This window comes from Piliocolobus tephrosceles, chromosome 7 (assembly GCF_002776525.5).
Source record: "Piliocolobus tephrosceles isolate RC106 chromosome 7, ASM277652v3, whole genome shotgun sequence".
NCBI classification, from domain to species: Eukaryota; Metazoa; Chordata; class Mammalia; order Primates; family Cercopithecidae; genus Piliocolobus; species Piliocolobus tephrosceles.
Genome location: NC_045440.1, coordinates 29,404,489 through 29,419,202, shown reverse-complemented (window position 1 = coordinate 29,419,202; position 14,714 = coordinate 29,404,489). Strand labels below are relative to the sequence as shown.

General features: G+C 40.7%; 1 protein-coding gene across 5 annotated transcripts in view; it reads right to left on the bottom strand.

Annotated features, from left to right (window-relative positions):
- Nucleotides 1-11,897: 11,897 nt before the first annotated feature.
- The window catches only part of WRN (WRN RecQ like helicase), a 139,198-nt gene continuing 136,381 nt past the window's right edge, over nt 11,898-14,714 (bottom strand). For all 5 annotated transcript variants that reach the window (XM_023214601.2, XM_023214605.2, XM_023214606.2 and 2 more), the window contains exon 35: nt 11,898-12,652. In XM_023214601.2, the coding sequence (XP_023070369.2) occupies nt 12,545-12,652 (108 nt within the window). In that variant the 3' untranslated portion in view covers nt 11,898-12,544. The remainder of the gene's footprint in view (nt 12,653-14,714) is intronic.

The window sequence follows — 14,714 nt, the reverse complement described above, 5'->3', positions numbered from 1 at the left end:
CAGCTAATTTTTTTTTTTTTTATTTTTAGTAGAGATGGGGTTTCATCATGTTGGCCACGCTGGTCTCAAACTCCTGACCTCTTCTTTTTTCCTTCTTTCTTTCTTTTTTTTAAAGATAGGGTCTCACTCTGTCGCTCAGGCTGGAGTGCAGTGATGCTGTCACGACTCACTGCAGCCTCAACCTCTCAGGCTCAACTGATCCTCCCAACTCAGCCTACAGAGTAGCTGGGACTGCAGGCATGCACCACCACACCCAGCTGATGTTTGTGTTTTTTGTAGAGACAGTGTTTAATCATGTTGCCCCGGCTGGTCTCAAACTCCTGATTTTGTCAAGCGACCCGCCCACCTCAGCCTCCCAGAGTGCTGGGATTACAGGCGTGGCTGTTTCTTATTGACGCTCCTTAGATGGTCCAGATATCATCTTCTCAGAAGCCCTTCCTGCTCCAGCAGGCTAGGTCTGAGTTCTCCTTCCAGAAGCTGCCCTAAGCCCCAGAGCTACCAAATTTGGAGATTTGGGGGATTTGCATATTTGTCGGAACCAGAATGCCCGTCTATGTAACCGGAATGCCCAGCACACTACACAGGCAGAGCTACTTTCTTTGTGCCGGTTGTCAGGTTTGCTCTTCTCCACACCAGCTGATGTTAGAAGCTTAAAATCGACTGAGTTCCCCATCGTCTATGACAGAAAGAGACATCCAATGCCTTCACCTGATTCCCCTGATTTTCACATTATTTTGTCCCCCAAAAAACCTGTATTGATAAGTGGATGGACCAAAACCAAACACAACCAAGTCAAAATGCTCTTTGATTTTCCAGTGCCATAAAACCCGAAATTTCCAAATCTGACCAGCAGATGGTGCTCTTGAACCAAGGACGTAAAATGTTCACTTCCTCCCCATGTGAGAACGAGTCTAATTAGGGAAAAAGCCGAAAGGTTTTCGGTGGATGTTTAAAACAGTATACAATTCACGTGAGTCACTAAAAATAATAAACTGTCCCTATTAAGACCCAAAACAAAGAGGGTCTAGAGGGCTTGCCAAATCCCATCCACATTTTCTGTAAGGGTTACAGAGTTGCAGCAGCTGCCTTCCTCCTTGTTCCCCTTGCAAGTTCAGCGCTTCCTCCGCATCTTAAAAGTCCCTCCGCTTACTCAGTAAGCTTTGGAGGAAATTTAAAGTGATTTATATTCTGTGACTTAGTTACCAGATAACTAATTCATGAACCAGAATATTTCATGAACTTCCGGTTATTTGATTATTCCAGTTATGTTCTTTAAAGATCCTGCAATGCCCATACCTTGTATCCGTTGTTCATGAAAAGCAAGCATTACTCTGGCACCTCAAGAAATCTAACCCCGTGCCCTTGAACTTGAAAATTCTCTAACTCCCCTTTCTTTAACCAAATCAGTAGGCAGCCTTCAGACCGTAACGTGGCTTTCCCGATAGCTTTTCTATGGGCAAAGGATGACAACAGCTGGCTTTTATTATTCCTATGCTGTGCTAAATGCTGCACCACATGCAATTCTCCAACGACTTTAGCTAAGCCTCTATTTCCTCTTCCACACAATGGTGTTAATAAAAGAGACTTAGAGTGGATCAACTTGCTCAAAGTTGCAGTTACATGTGGTCAAACTCAGGCTAATTCCACAGCTCAACCCCCACCTTCTCAGCAAGGCGTCTCCTGTCCCAAATTGAAATAGTCCAAACCCCTTCCCTGCTGTGTCCTCTATCGTTTTATTACGATCTAAAGAAGAATGTTTCACTTTTTTTGTTTGCTGCTGTATTCCAGCACCTACAACAGTGCCTGGTACATAGTAAGTGCTCAATATTTGTTGAATATTTACTTCCGTCTCTGTCAACTTGGATAATGAGTCTGAATCTACACCTGTAAGAAGGATCCACTTGGGGTGCTGACACCACAGATTTTTAACCAAGGTCAGTAAAGGGCCACACACCGGACTGCTGTGATTTTGCCAAGTAGTTGCCTGCCGAGTATTATCTAGAGAGAGAGGCTGCTTCTCTCTGGACACCCAGCCACTGACGCTGTGCCGTTTCTGTCTGCTATTTCCCTAGCGACAGCTGAAGGAATACCAACCATGTGTGACAGCCATTGTTAAATGGTCTACAGGCATTGTCTCTAATCCCAGCAACGTCTCTGCGTGTTACAAACGAAGCTCAGAGTGTCTAAGTAACTTGGCCAAAGTCATCTAGCTAAGAGATGGCAGCGCTGTGGACTCTACTGAAAGTGTGACTGACTGCTAAGGTCCAGGGTAGTAATAAAGGGATGCTATGTGGTCCATAGGATTGGAGATCAGATACAACCTGGACATCTTAACAGAGGCCAACATGAAGGGTAACTGGTCCAAGGACCAGATGGGATTGCGGATCTCAGTGGATACCTGCATAGGAGGCAGAGATGATGAGGGTCCCTGTGCGTCCCTAGTTGCCAAAGCTTTGACCAGAATCCCACAGCACTTAGGCGTCCCCATTCATTGATTTATTCATGTGTTTATTTATTCAACAGATACGGATTGAGTTCCTGCTGTGTGCCAGGCTTTTTTCCAGGTGCTAAAGACACAGCAGTGAACAAAACAGACAAAAATCCCTGCTATCAAGGAGCTTACAGTTTAGTAGAGGGAGATCATATATCAGCATCATAAATAAGTATTGGAACAGGTAAGAATGGGACAGGGCATGAAGATTTTAAGTAAGTTACTCATGGTATAGTTCATTTGAATAGACTGGAAGGAGTTTGTCTGTGGTTATCTAGGGGAACAGCACAGCAGGTGAAAAGACAAGTCAGGGCAAATGCATGTCACTTGGAGGGCACTACTTGGCGAAATCACATTCTCCCCTAAGACGTAGCATGCCTGGTGTCTTCTAGGAGCAGTACAGGGTCTGGTATGGCTGGAGCAGAGGGAAGGACAGGGAGATGGCGTGAGACCAAGACGGTAGGAGATGAGTCCGAGAGGGACTGAGGACAGATCCCAGCAGGGCCTGCAGGCCTCTGTCGAGCTTCAGGTTTTACTCACAGGAAAAGGAGGAGGAGGGGGAACCTTGAAGTGATCCAGCCTACCCAAAATAAACCAAGATGACATTTTTTTTTTCTTTTACTATCAGGAGGAATTGGGGTTTAAAATAGAGATTTCTGGGCAGGTATGGCGACTTACACCTGCAATCCCAGCACTTTGGGAGGCCTAGGTGGGAGGATCACTTGAGGCCAAGAGTTCAAGTCCAGCCTGGGCAATACAGCAAGATCCTATGTCTACAAAGAATTTAAAAATTAGCTAGGAGTGGTGGTATGCGCCTGTAGTCCCAGCTACTCAGAAGGCTGAGATAAGAGGACTGCTTGAGCCCAGGAGTTCCAGGCTGCAGTGAGCTATGATTGCATCACTGCAACTCTAGCTTGGGCAACACAGCGAGACCCTATCTCTAAAAAATAAATAAAAGTGACTTCTGAGATGTGGAAAGTAAAAGCAACATTTCTGAGTTGTTGAATTTGAAGCTTGTGGAATTCTATCTACCACGTACATAAAGATAATACTTTACTTTTATTTTGCAAAATGTCTAGGAGGGAAGAAAATCTTTCCCCCTATAAAATCCACACATGGCTCTGACAGGCAATTCTAATAAGCTTGTTAGTCACGGTGTTCACCAAATAGCTTTTCGTTGCTGGGTTGTTTGGGTTTTTGTTTTGTTGCAATTTCATAAATTTAGCACCACTATGGGAGGCTGGCATCAACATGTGATAAAAACATTGACCTAAGTTTCTTTTCTCATGTCTGCTTTTGCAAAGTTTAATAGTTTGGAATGGACACCAAATGAGTAATTAATGGATAAGTAGGGATGTCCCTCTCTGAAGAAAATGTACATGCCTATTATTTTATAACAAACGAACAATGAAAATGTACATGCCTATTATTTTCTCATGGAGAAAAACATATTGCTATGTGGCTGTTTGTCTAGACCACTGGGTCTCACCACCTGTTGAGTTGCTATTGGATCACTTGAGCCCAGGAGTTTGAAACCAGCCTAGGCAATATAGTGAGACCCTGTCTCTAAAAAAAAATTTTTTGTTTTTAATTAGCCAGGCATGGTGATGTGCACCTGTGGTCCCAGCTACTCAGAAGGCTGAGGAAGGAAGAACATTTGAGTCTAAGAGTTTGAGACTGCAGTGAACCTTGATCATGCCACTGCACTCCAGCCTGGGTGACAGAGTGAGACCCTCTCTCCAAAAAAAAAAAAAAAAAAGAGTTGGTATTGAATGAATGGTGTGTGGCTGTAGTCAAACAAACTTAGTGAGAAGACGAGGAAGGCAAAAGAAAAAAAAACAGTAAGCAAAAACAAGGGTAAGATATATTGGTTCACTGTACCAATACTGGTTAAAAAAAAGCATACATTTTAGTCTTTAAAAAGTGGAAGTAAAATTGTATATAACAGGAAACCAGGAAGGAAACATACAGAGAACAGTGGAAGCTCGCTGAGGTCCTTGTGTCCAAGAGAACAGACAGGGCCACCTCTAATATATTTTTGGAACTCAAGACAAAGGAACAAATGGAAGCCCAAATATGAAATATTTAAATATGTCAGGCTAACCCCATTTAAATACATTCTATCCTCCTACCTAGACAAATATATAACAACCTGGAAGACCAGATTTGAATTGCAGATTTGAATGCTCGTATTCCTTAGGATTCTGTCCTGTTGGTGCAGGGAGATCAGCCCATGGACACAACCCACTCCTCCTCCTCTGGCTTCACTCTGCACCACCAAGAGGCTCCTGCGCGTATGGACACTCAGCCTGGACATCAAGCCTTGTCCATAAACCTCCACAAACAGCCATTCTTTGACCATCTTTTGTTGGAGGCCGAAAGAGTGAGGGTCGTGATCAACTCAGTATACCACTGGAGGCTATATGAGTAAATAGCAAACTGTTCTCATGAAAGCAGGTTGTCAGCAAACTGACAAACTGTGTCTGCCGCCCGGAAGGAATGCTGAGGGCAGTCATGCCTCAGGCGCAAGTGTTTCTTGTGATCAGGCACATCTGAAGCCTGTTAGCAATAATGTGAACCTGTGATCAATCCAGCAGCTGACCAATCGTTACCTCTTCCTCCCTGTTCTTTCTACCCAATAAATACAAAGGGTTGTAGAAGCTTAGGGCGGCTGCCTTTGCTCACTAGAAGCAGCAAGCCCTCTTCTTCTTCCCTGGGTCCCTTTCTTTAAAACAGTTACTTTTGTCTTAAGTTTTCATTTCTGCCTTCATCCCCCTTCGTTCAGTTTCATAGTAACTGTCACAATCTTTCAGACCAGAAACGAACTTATCAGATGGGGAAGCAAAGCCAGAAGCCCCTGCAGCCCGGGAGACAAGGAGTGTTTGGGCCAGGCATTCTGGGGTCCTGTGTACTGTGAGCATGGTCTAGAGAAGGGAGACAGGTGTGAGCCAGTGAGCACATCCCCTGGCTCCAAAGCTTGTTCGCCTCATGGAAAAGGTGGAGGACGTCCTCTCATGAAGGCTCGGCTGCTGGGAAGTTTAACGGAAGTAGGTAGTCAGGTCCATGGCAGCACCAGGATGAGCACCCACTGGTGTCATAGAGCTCTCCCAGCCTCAGGGCTGGAAAGGATTCGGTCCACCTCTGCAGCTTTTCCTTAATTATTTGGGGGCCAAGACATCTAACATACCCCAGGAAACCTAGACCAATAGTTCCCTTGGGGTCCGAGAATCTCCTTAAAATCCTTCACATTCATATCCTTGCCCTGGGGCTTTCCAGCCCTTCAGCCAGCACCCTAAGATCCTGCTTGCCTGCCAGTTCATGGCTCAAGAGAGGTGTATGGAGGTTGACATTCAGAACAGAGGGAAAGCAAATGTAATGGTTGCCCATCATTCCAGAAAGCCCTGCCTACTTTATATTTTATAAAAGCAGGGCCATGTGTTGCGACTCATGCCTGTAATCCCAGTGCTTTGGGAGGCTGAGGCAAGAGTTTGAGACTCATCTGGGCAACACAGAAAGACCCCATCTCTACAAAAAAATTAGCTGGGTGTGATGGCACATGCCTGTCATCTCAGTACTCAGAGGCTGAGGCTACTTGATTGCTTGAGTCCAGGAGTTTGAGGCTGCAGTGAGCTATGATCACACCACTGCACTTCAGTCTGGTGAGAGTGAGATCCTGCCTCTAAAAATAAGTGAACAAATCAATTGGTTGGGCATGGTGGCTCATGCCTGTAATCCCAGCTCTTTGGAAGGTCAAGGCGGAAGGATCACTTGATCCTAGGAGCTCATGACCAGTCTGGACAACATAGGGAGACCCCATCTCTATTTTTTAAAAAGTTTTTAAAACTTAAAATAAATGCAATATATATTTAACAAATACAGAGACTACAGAAACTTAACAGCTGGCCCTTCTGCCCTTCTGATTGAGGCGGGAGGATCACTTAAGCCCAGGAGTTTGAGACCAGCCAGGGTAACAAATGGAGTCCCTGTCTCTATTCTTTTATAAAGTTCTTAAAATTTTAACTCAAAGAATAAATGCAATATATATTGATTTGATTTAAAATACATGGAGATTATAAAAATTTAAATATCCCTTCCACCCTTCCAATTCCACTCCCCTGAAATAACAAATGTTAATGATTACGAGTGTTTCAGTCCATAACTTAAAAAAAAAAAAAATTGTGCAAATCATTCACATGATCTCCTCTTCTTTTCATTCAGAGTCCATTTTTTCCTCATATCTTATTATGTGAAGTAAATGCTTTCTTTAAAATGTTTTGTTTCTTATAGAAAAGTTTTTTTGTGGACGTTTTTTCATTGAATCTTCAGAGTAAATCTGTCCCTCTTAAGCATGAGATCTGTTGTTTTCTTCTATTTATTCCATCTTTCATGCATCTAGCATGTTGTCTTGCATGCTACAAATGCAAATGTTTACTGAATGAAGACATAAATAAGTATAATACATACTTGTCAATTTTAAACATTGAGTTAGAAAATATAGCTGATTGTGAGGCTAAAGTTTAATTAATTTTCTGAGACACAATTAAAGTTCTGGGTTTAATGAATCGATATTAATAGAATTAATATAGTAACTGTAGTAATTTAGTACTAATTAAGAGTAACCTATTAGATACCCTTCTCTTGCAAGTGAAATCTGTTTAAATACTTCTATGCAATAACAAAGTTAAACATTCATATGAAATATCTCCAATAGTAAAGGCAAATACCTTTCAAATGGTAGGGTCTCTACTTAAAAATCACAAGCAGATACTAATTTTTCAATGATACGTTTTACATTGGAGTCACAAGAGTAATCTGTTACTTGAGTAAGATAAATTATCTCAAGCATTACAAATGCTTAAATATCAAATATGTACTTATTATTCCTTAAACCTAAAACATTACTACCAAAGGCTTAATTTATTCTATAGTCTACTTGTATCTACATTTTCTCAAGGTTTAAACACATTTACCCAGTAAGGAAACAAGTACATTATCTCAAATGATTTTGGGATTACGTTCCCAACCAAAATCTGGTAAATACCTTCTCAGATAGCTGAGACTGCTGAAGTCAGCTACCCCATCAAGGCTGTAACTAACCTTCTTCACTGTTTCTGTGGTTTTGCAATTCTTTTCCATAAGATACTTAAAGTCTATTAAGCTCAAAAACTACTTTGAGTTCATTCCATTGGATCTTTCATGCTCTTAATTGTATGCAACCTATTTGAACAGGAAGAATCCTATATTCTTTTCTCATTCTGTCTGGTAGGGATACAGCTTTTTTGAATTCCAGGTAACAGTCAGGGCTTTGTCTGACTCTATGGTCACAGGCTACACCTGGGGAATTCGCCTTCAGCTCATCTGTTCCTGTACAAATATTCCGTAATGTGCCGAGGTGGTTCTGGCCCAGCTACTTGCATCTGGTGATGAGGCAGGTACAAAAAGACAGAACCTCCAAACACACTCAGGTGGTAGGGAGCGAGGGGAGGGAAACTTGGAAGGTAACAAGTTGGTGCAAGTTATTGCTGTTTTTACCTTTACTTTTAACCCCCGCGCCCACCAGACCTGGAAAAGGAAGGAGAGGGGGCCTCTTCTGACTCCGCTCCCCAAGGGGAGGGGGGTTTGCCTCTGAACGTGGGGAGCATGACCAGGTTTGGATCTAGGGCACTGGGGTCCTGGTGGTGCTCCAGTGGGCCCCCTCCCTACCACTGTGACTTGTCCAACCTCCCCACACCTTCAGATGACAAGTTCGGCCCCCCAAAGTCTCTAGTGATTAATCCAGCCGTGCTCCCATTCTTCACACAGGGTGGGGACGGACTTTAAAAGACTTGGAGATCCCACGGGTGCGGGTTGGAGACCTTACTCTGCCGGTTCCCAGTTCTCTTACCCTGAGTACACGACTTATGCTCCATTTAATTTTCCATAAGAAATCGCTCCCATGTACTTGTTCTGTGTCATTACTTCTAATGGCAAAATCACCAATTACTTTTGTTACCAGTGGAGGGTGTCCAGGTTCTTGGTGTCTTGAACGAAGAATTGGATAAAATGCACAAAGCAAGGAAAGAATGAAGCAACAAAATCAGACATTACTGAAAATAAAGTACCCTCCACAGGCTCTGGGACTCAAGAACCAATGGGAGGCTGAAGTGAAGTCACAAAGGTTACCCCCTCTGCAAGCATCTGGTTGGTTGTGGAAAACAACCAATCAGAGGCAAAAGTGAAGTTACAAAGTTACATTTCTAGGCAGACAAGACTTGGCCTGCAGTCTGATTGGTCACAAAGTTACATTCCTACGCAGAAAGCAACAGAGGTACTTTCAATTTTCCATCTGCCACGCAGAAATGTTGGGGGGAGGGGCGGTTGCAAAGGGAGTAGCCATCTGGTCCTTTTGTTATTTAGGTGTGGAAAATTGGGGTTTTCCTTTGGATTTAGTTCTAGGAAGTCAGTGTGAATTGGCCTTGGTTACCCTGCGCCCAGACCCTATTCTCCTGCCTCACTTTTGCACCAACCTAGTACAAAAATCCATACAGAACTTAAAGATCCAGGAAGCCTCTGCCTCCATCCGGGAGCTGCTTCATCCTCTACTCTGTGTAACTACCTCTGAGATTCCATATCCTTTGAGATTTAAAACACTTTACATCTTCTGTTTCTGTTGACGGGTCTTTCCACCAGTCACATCACTGTGCTTCTGTGGCAACTGAATACAACTGAAGTGAAAAACAACTCCTCATTCAAATGTTTCTGAAATATTCAGAGGTAGGGCTCATTTCAGGAAAGGCATGAACCAGCAGCTCAGCAGGCCACACACCTATTCCAGATCCAACGCTGTTACTAGGGACTAGCTTAGATGAGGTCACAGGTGCCAATCCAATATCCAGGTGGGAATTACTCTCCTTGGAATGAACCCCCCAAAAAATCAAGAGCCACAAGAAATGAGGAAAGAGAGAATTTATGCTGGGAAGGCATAAAGTCCACTACAGATAACATAAACAACAACAACAACAACAAAATTCTCTCTCTTCCCCTCTGGCTATGTATATGGCATGAGGCTATACCATATTTCATTTCAAGAATGTTCAAAGCAGCTGGGCATAGCGGTGCACGCCTATACTCCCGCCTACTCAGGAGGCTGAGGCAGAAGTATCACATGAGCCCAGGAATTCAAGGCTGTAGCATGCTATGATCATGCCTGTGAATAACCACTGCACTCCAACCTGGGCAACACAGCAAGATCCTGACTCATTTTTTTAAAAAGGTCAAAGCAGTGCTGTTTAAAACAGAAAAAAACTGAAAGCAACTTTAACGTCCAACAATATGAAGTAAGGTACATAATTCATGGTATACCTTTATAATAAAACATTACACCAGCATTTCTCAATCTTTTAGGTCTGAGAACCCCTCTATACTCTCACAAAAAAATCACTGAGGACCCTAAAGAGCTTTTGTTAATGTGGGTTATATCTGTCACTACCACTTTTGTCTGGCTTAACAGAAGTGGCTGGATTCTCAGATCTGCTTCTGCATTCAATCCATTTTGATATGCTGTTTTGGCTGAAGTATATGAAAAAGATCTGACTTCACACAGGCACGTAGTTGGAAAAGAGAAGAGTATTTTAATAGCCTGTTCAGATAATGGTGGACGTTCTTCTCCAAAATTTTACCAAAACCTGGATGAGTGATAGTTTCTTAAAGATTAGTTGCTGTGTGTAATCTGAAACTGTATCAAAACCTTTTTCATACTCTGTTATATTCAAATCCATTGGTCCATCTTGTACTCTGAACAGATCTTTTACCCAGTCATGATTTCTTTTTTTATTTTTGAGACGGAGTCTTGCTCTGTCGCCAGGCTGGAGTGTAGTGGCACAATCTCAGCTCACTGCAATCTCCGCCTTCTGGGTTCAAGCAATTCTCCTGCCTCAGCCTCCCAAGTAGCTGGGATTTCAGGTGTGTACCAATACACCCAGCTAATTTTTGTATTTTTAGTAGAGACAGGGTTTCACCATGTTAGCCAGGGTGGTCTCGATCTCCTGACCTCATGATCCGCCCGCCTCAGCCTCCCAAAGTGCTGGGATTACAGGCGTGAACCACTGCGCCCGGTCTCAGTCATGAGTTCTTAACATCACATATTAGCACATATTAGTCATCCATAAGGATCTTCTAAACACAGAAAAAATATTTATATAATATCAAAAACTCACATCTGTTAATTACTATCCATCTCATTAGAAAAGGTTTTATGTAAGACTGTGCACGGTGGCTCACACCTGTAATCCCACTATTACGGGAGACTGAGGCGGGAGGACTGCTTGAGGCCAGGAGTTCAAGACCAGCTTGGGCAACCTAGAGACCTCATCTCTACAAAACATAAAAAGAAAAAATTAGCAGGGCATGGTGGTATGCACCTGTAGTTCCAGCGACTCAGGCTGAGGTGGGAGGATAAGAAAGAAAGAGAGACAGACAGAGGGGGCAGGGTGAGGAGGAGAGGGAGGGAGAGAGAGAGAGAAAGAGTTAGAGAAGTCTTTATGTTAAGGAAAGCTGTCAAGCTTCCAGTGGAGGAATACAACTTTTCCAAAATTATACATTTTGCTAGAAATCTCCAATTTTATCATTGGCACAACAAATACCATCAGTTGTTTTCCATGAAGAGGCCATCTTAGTTCAATTTTGAGAAAATGTCTGCCAAACATCCAAATCTAAATAACCAATCATCGTTTTTCGTCATTCTTTTCAGTGAAAATGGCATTCCATGGAAAAAAAAAGCAGCAAATTCAATTGGCAACTCAAATAATCAAACAAGTGCTTCTCCTGGAGACAGCCTCATACCTGGGCATGCAGCAGATGTGTCTGTGCGTACTTGCTACTCCATCACACAGAATATTCACAGGGTATTGCAGATACACACACAAAAGCATGCAAATGCAGAAGCCATGGCTGGAGAACTACATATCACATATTTAATAGGCGCCACTACCTTCTGGTAATGGAATGCAGAAAAATGGGAATATACGAGACTTTTATATTTTACCTAAAAACAAGTGAATATGAAAAAGTCTGGTGGGATACACAAAAGAGGTTGACTGTGATTAGCTACTAGTAAAACTATGAATGATTTTTATTTTCATTTTTCTCACTTCCCTGGATTTTCTAGTTTTTCTATGACAGATATATTTGTTTCTTAACATTTTTATTTACAAAAAAGCCAATCAAAGGCTTTGAAATGTATAGTGAACTGCTTAAAGTTAAATAACCATTGTTTGCCCAACTCTGTGTCACAGTATAGGTTTTAAATTAAGTCACATGTGCTACATAAGAGAGATTAGAATCAAATTCTGACATCCGTGAAAAATAAAGGTACTTAAAGTAATTACGTAAATGAAAGCTAAAAAATAAAAAATATATATCTATAATATTCAGTGTGAAAAACATTGTTTTATTATTTGAAAAATAATAGAAATTGTATTAAAATACAAAATGTACAGTTGCCTAGTGCAATTGGTATCTGTTTTACATTTTTTTCCCCTATTTAATGGCACCCAAAATGTGGTTTCATTTTCACTGGCCTGGTTAACTAATACCATTTAACAATGTGTTTAAGAGCCTCTTCAAAAGATAGTAAAGACAATTTGTAAAATAACTATGCTTTCTTACATTTACAAAACAGAATTTTGATAATATATGAATATTTTATATCACATAATTACCATGTAACTACTAATCTGTTATCTATATCAAATCACAGCACATAACATTTTCCAAATACACTGTTTTAATAAAGAGATTAGAAAATAGGACAGTAACAGTTTCTTAAAGCAATCTTACAGTAAGTCTAATTTAATATTCTGTTAGGTAATGTACTCACGTAGCCTTCCAGAAGACCCAGAAACTTTACGTGAATTGTGGAAGGCTGATTTAAGATGCTAGTTCTTCAATAAACAGTGAACTTTGTAATCAGAATCATTTTTAAGTCAAAATACTATTCCTTACTCTTCAGAAATAAAATATAACTCTCCTCTTGTAATACAGCAAGAAACATTAATTGTTCCGGTAATTGCCAGCTTAACTAAAAAGGCCTCCCCTTTCCGTTTTGTCCATTAATTTCTTGCTGGTATGACTTCCTTTGGCAAACCACACAGGTAATCGTCTCATTCTCTCTGCAGATGAAGTCTATAGGAAATAGAAAGAAAAAGAAATCAAATCTTTGTACTACTGAGAAGGGGTATTAGTTGCAAACAAGTAACATAGGTTCCTGAATATACACCCATCCTTTCTCCTCCATCCAAAAAAAAAAAAAAAAAAAAAAAAACAAAACAAAATAGTGGTTATCTATATAATTTGTTTCTGGATCAAAAAGTAAATAAATATAAGAGACACAAAAATCACTACATCATTTCTTTAGGCAATTACTTGCCATCTCATCATGTAGTCTTAGACACTCAAGACACCTCATTCAGTAAGTAAAAATCTAGACATTATTTCAGATCTATATCCCATGGTGGACTTGCTTTGAGTTGACCAAAATGGTGAATTTAATGTTTTGAGGAAGGAACATGCCTGGGCATGTATACACACACAAAGAGTTATATTATGCATGTGAAAAGAATATAGCTTCTAACATCTACAATGGGAGGTAGACAGACTTGTCCAATCAGCACCCTGTAGAGTTGCCAAGGCTTAGTATGCTTAACAAACATTTGCTAAATAAATGGAAAAAATAAAAGTTTCTTGTCTCATAGACTCATCTGAGAATCACTACAGATCCACTTCCCAGAAAAAAAGAGAAACGTGCACACTTTCGCACACATTTCAGCAGCTCACGTGCCAAAGAGTCTCTAAACCTCAGGTTAAACATCCTTGAAAAAAAATAATTTAAGGCTGGGTGAGGTGGGTCATGCCTGCAATCCCAACACTTAGGGAGGATTATTGGAGCCCAGGAGGTCAAGTCTGCAGTGAGCTATAGTCATGCCACTGCACTCCAGTCTGGGCTGCGTAAGACCCTGTCTCAAACAAAACAAAACAAAACACAAAACAAACAAACAAAAAAGGTAGTGTTTGGGTACAATACCATCTGCACATGAAAAAGAATTAAATAATTTTAAGTAAGTGTTTCATAAGCCTAAAGTGGCATACATTTCTGTTATCTCAGAGTACTAGATCCTCAGGATAACATAACAGAGAAATCATTCCATCATGAGTACATCCTGGAATCCAGAGTTAATTTGGGGTTATTATTAATAAAAGTAATTGAGAGATTTTATGAGAAGTTTGGCCTTATCTAAGATACAATGTGTCTGTTAGCCTAAAATACAAAAATACCATTTATTCCATTTCAAGAACGAAGATTATCTAGATATTGTTCATCAGATGCTTGCTATGTTTGATTATATTTTCTATGTTTAAAAAAGGCTTTGAAATATTTAACAGTAGGAAAACAGCAAAAGATCCTTGGCAGAAGACTCTGAAACTTCATATTTAAAAAAGGTAAAAACTTAGCTGTTCCAGCTTAAGTAAAAAAATCCAGGGTAGAAAAAAGGGCTTTGTACATATCAGCAAAGGCTAAAGAAAAAACTGGCTAAGATTGCAACTTTGTTCCTAGGTACCCAACTGCAAGCAGGGAAGAGAAAATCAAAAGAATAGATGAGACTTATACACACTGTAAGATACTATGACTTAGAAATAATAAATATTGGGGATATAAGGTGGCATACAGAAAAGGCATTTTGCATTTTTCTAATGATCCGTGATGTTGAGCTTTTTTTCATATGTTTGTTGGCTACATAAATGTCTTCTTTTGAGATGTGTGTGATCAAGTCCTTTGCCCACTTTTTAATGTTTTTTTTTTTTTTTTTTTTCTTGTAAATTTGTTTAGGTTCCTTGTAGATCCTGGATACTGGACCTTTGTCAGATGGATAGATTGCAAAAATTTTCTCCAACGCTGCCAAAAGAGGAGGACATCTGAACGGTAATAGAGCAGAGGAAGAAACCCTAAGTCATGTTGTATGTAGCCTAATACCATGGAGTAGCATAGACTTTGAAATCAGGCAGAACCAGGTTTGAACTTTAATTGAGCCACTTGCTAAATGTATGACCTTATTATACATGTTACTTAAGCTTCAACGTCTTCACAGAGAAATGGAAATAATAGTACATAACATCACTGAATTATTTGGAGTTAAATAAGAATAAATGTAAAATAGCGAAATCCTGATTTCTTCTTCACACTCATTAA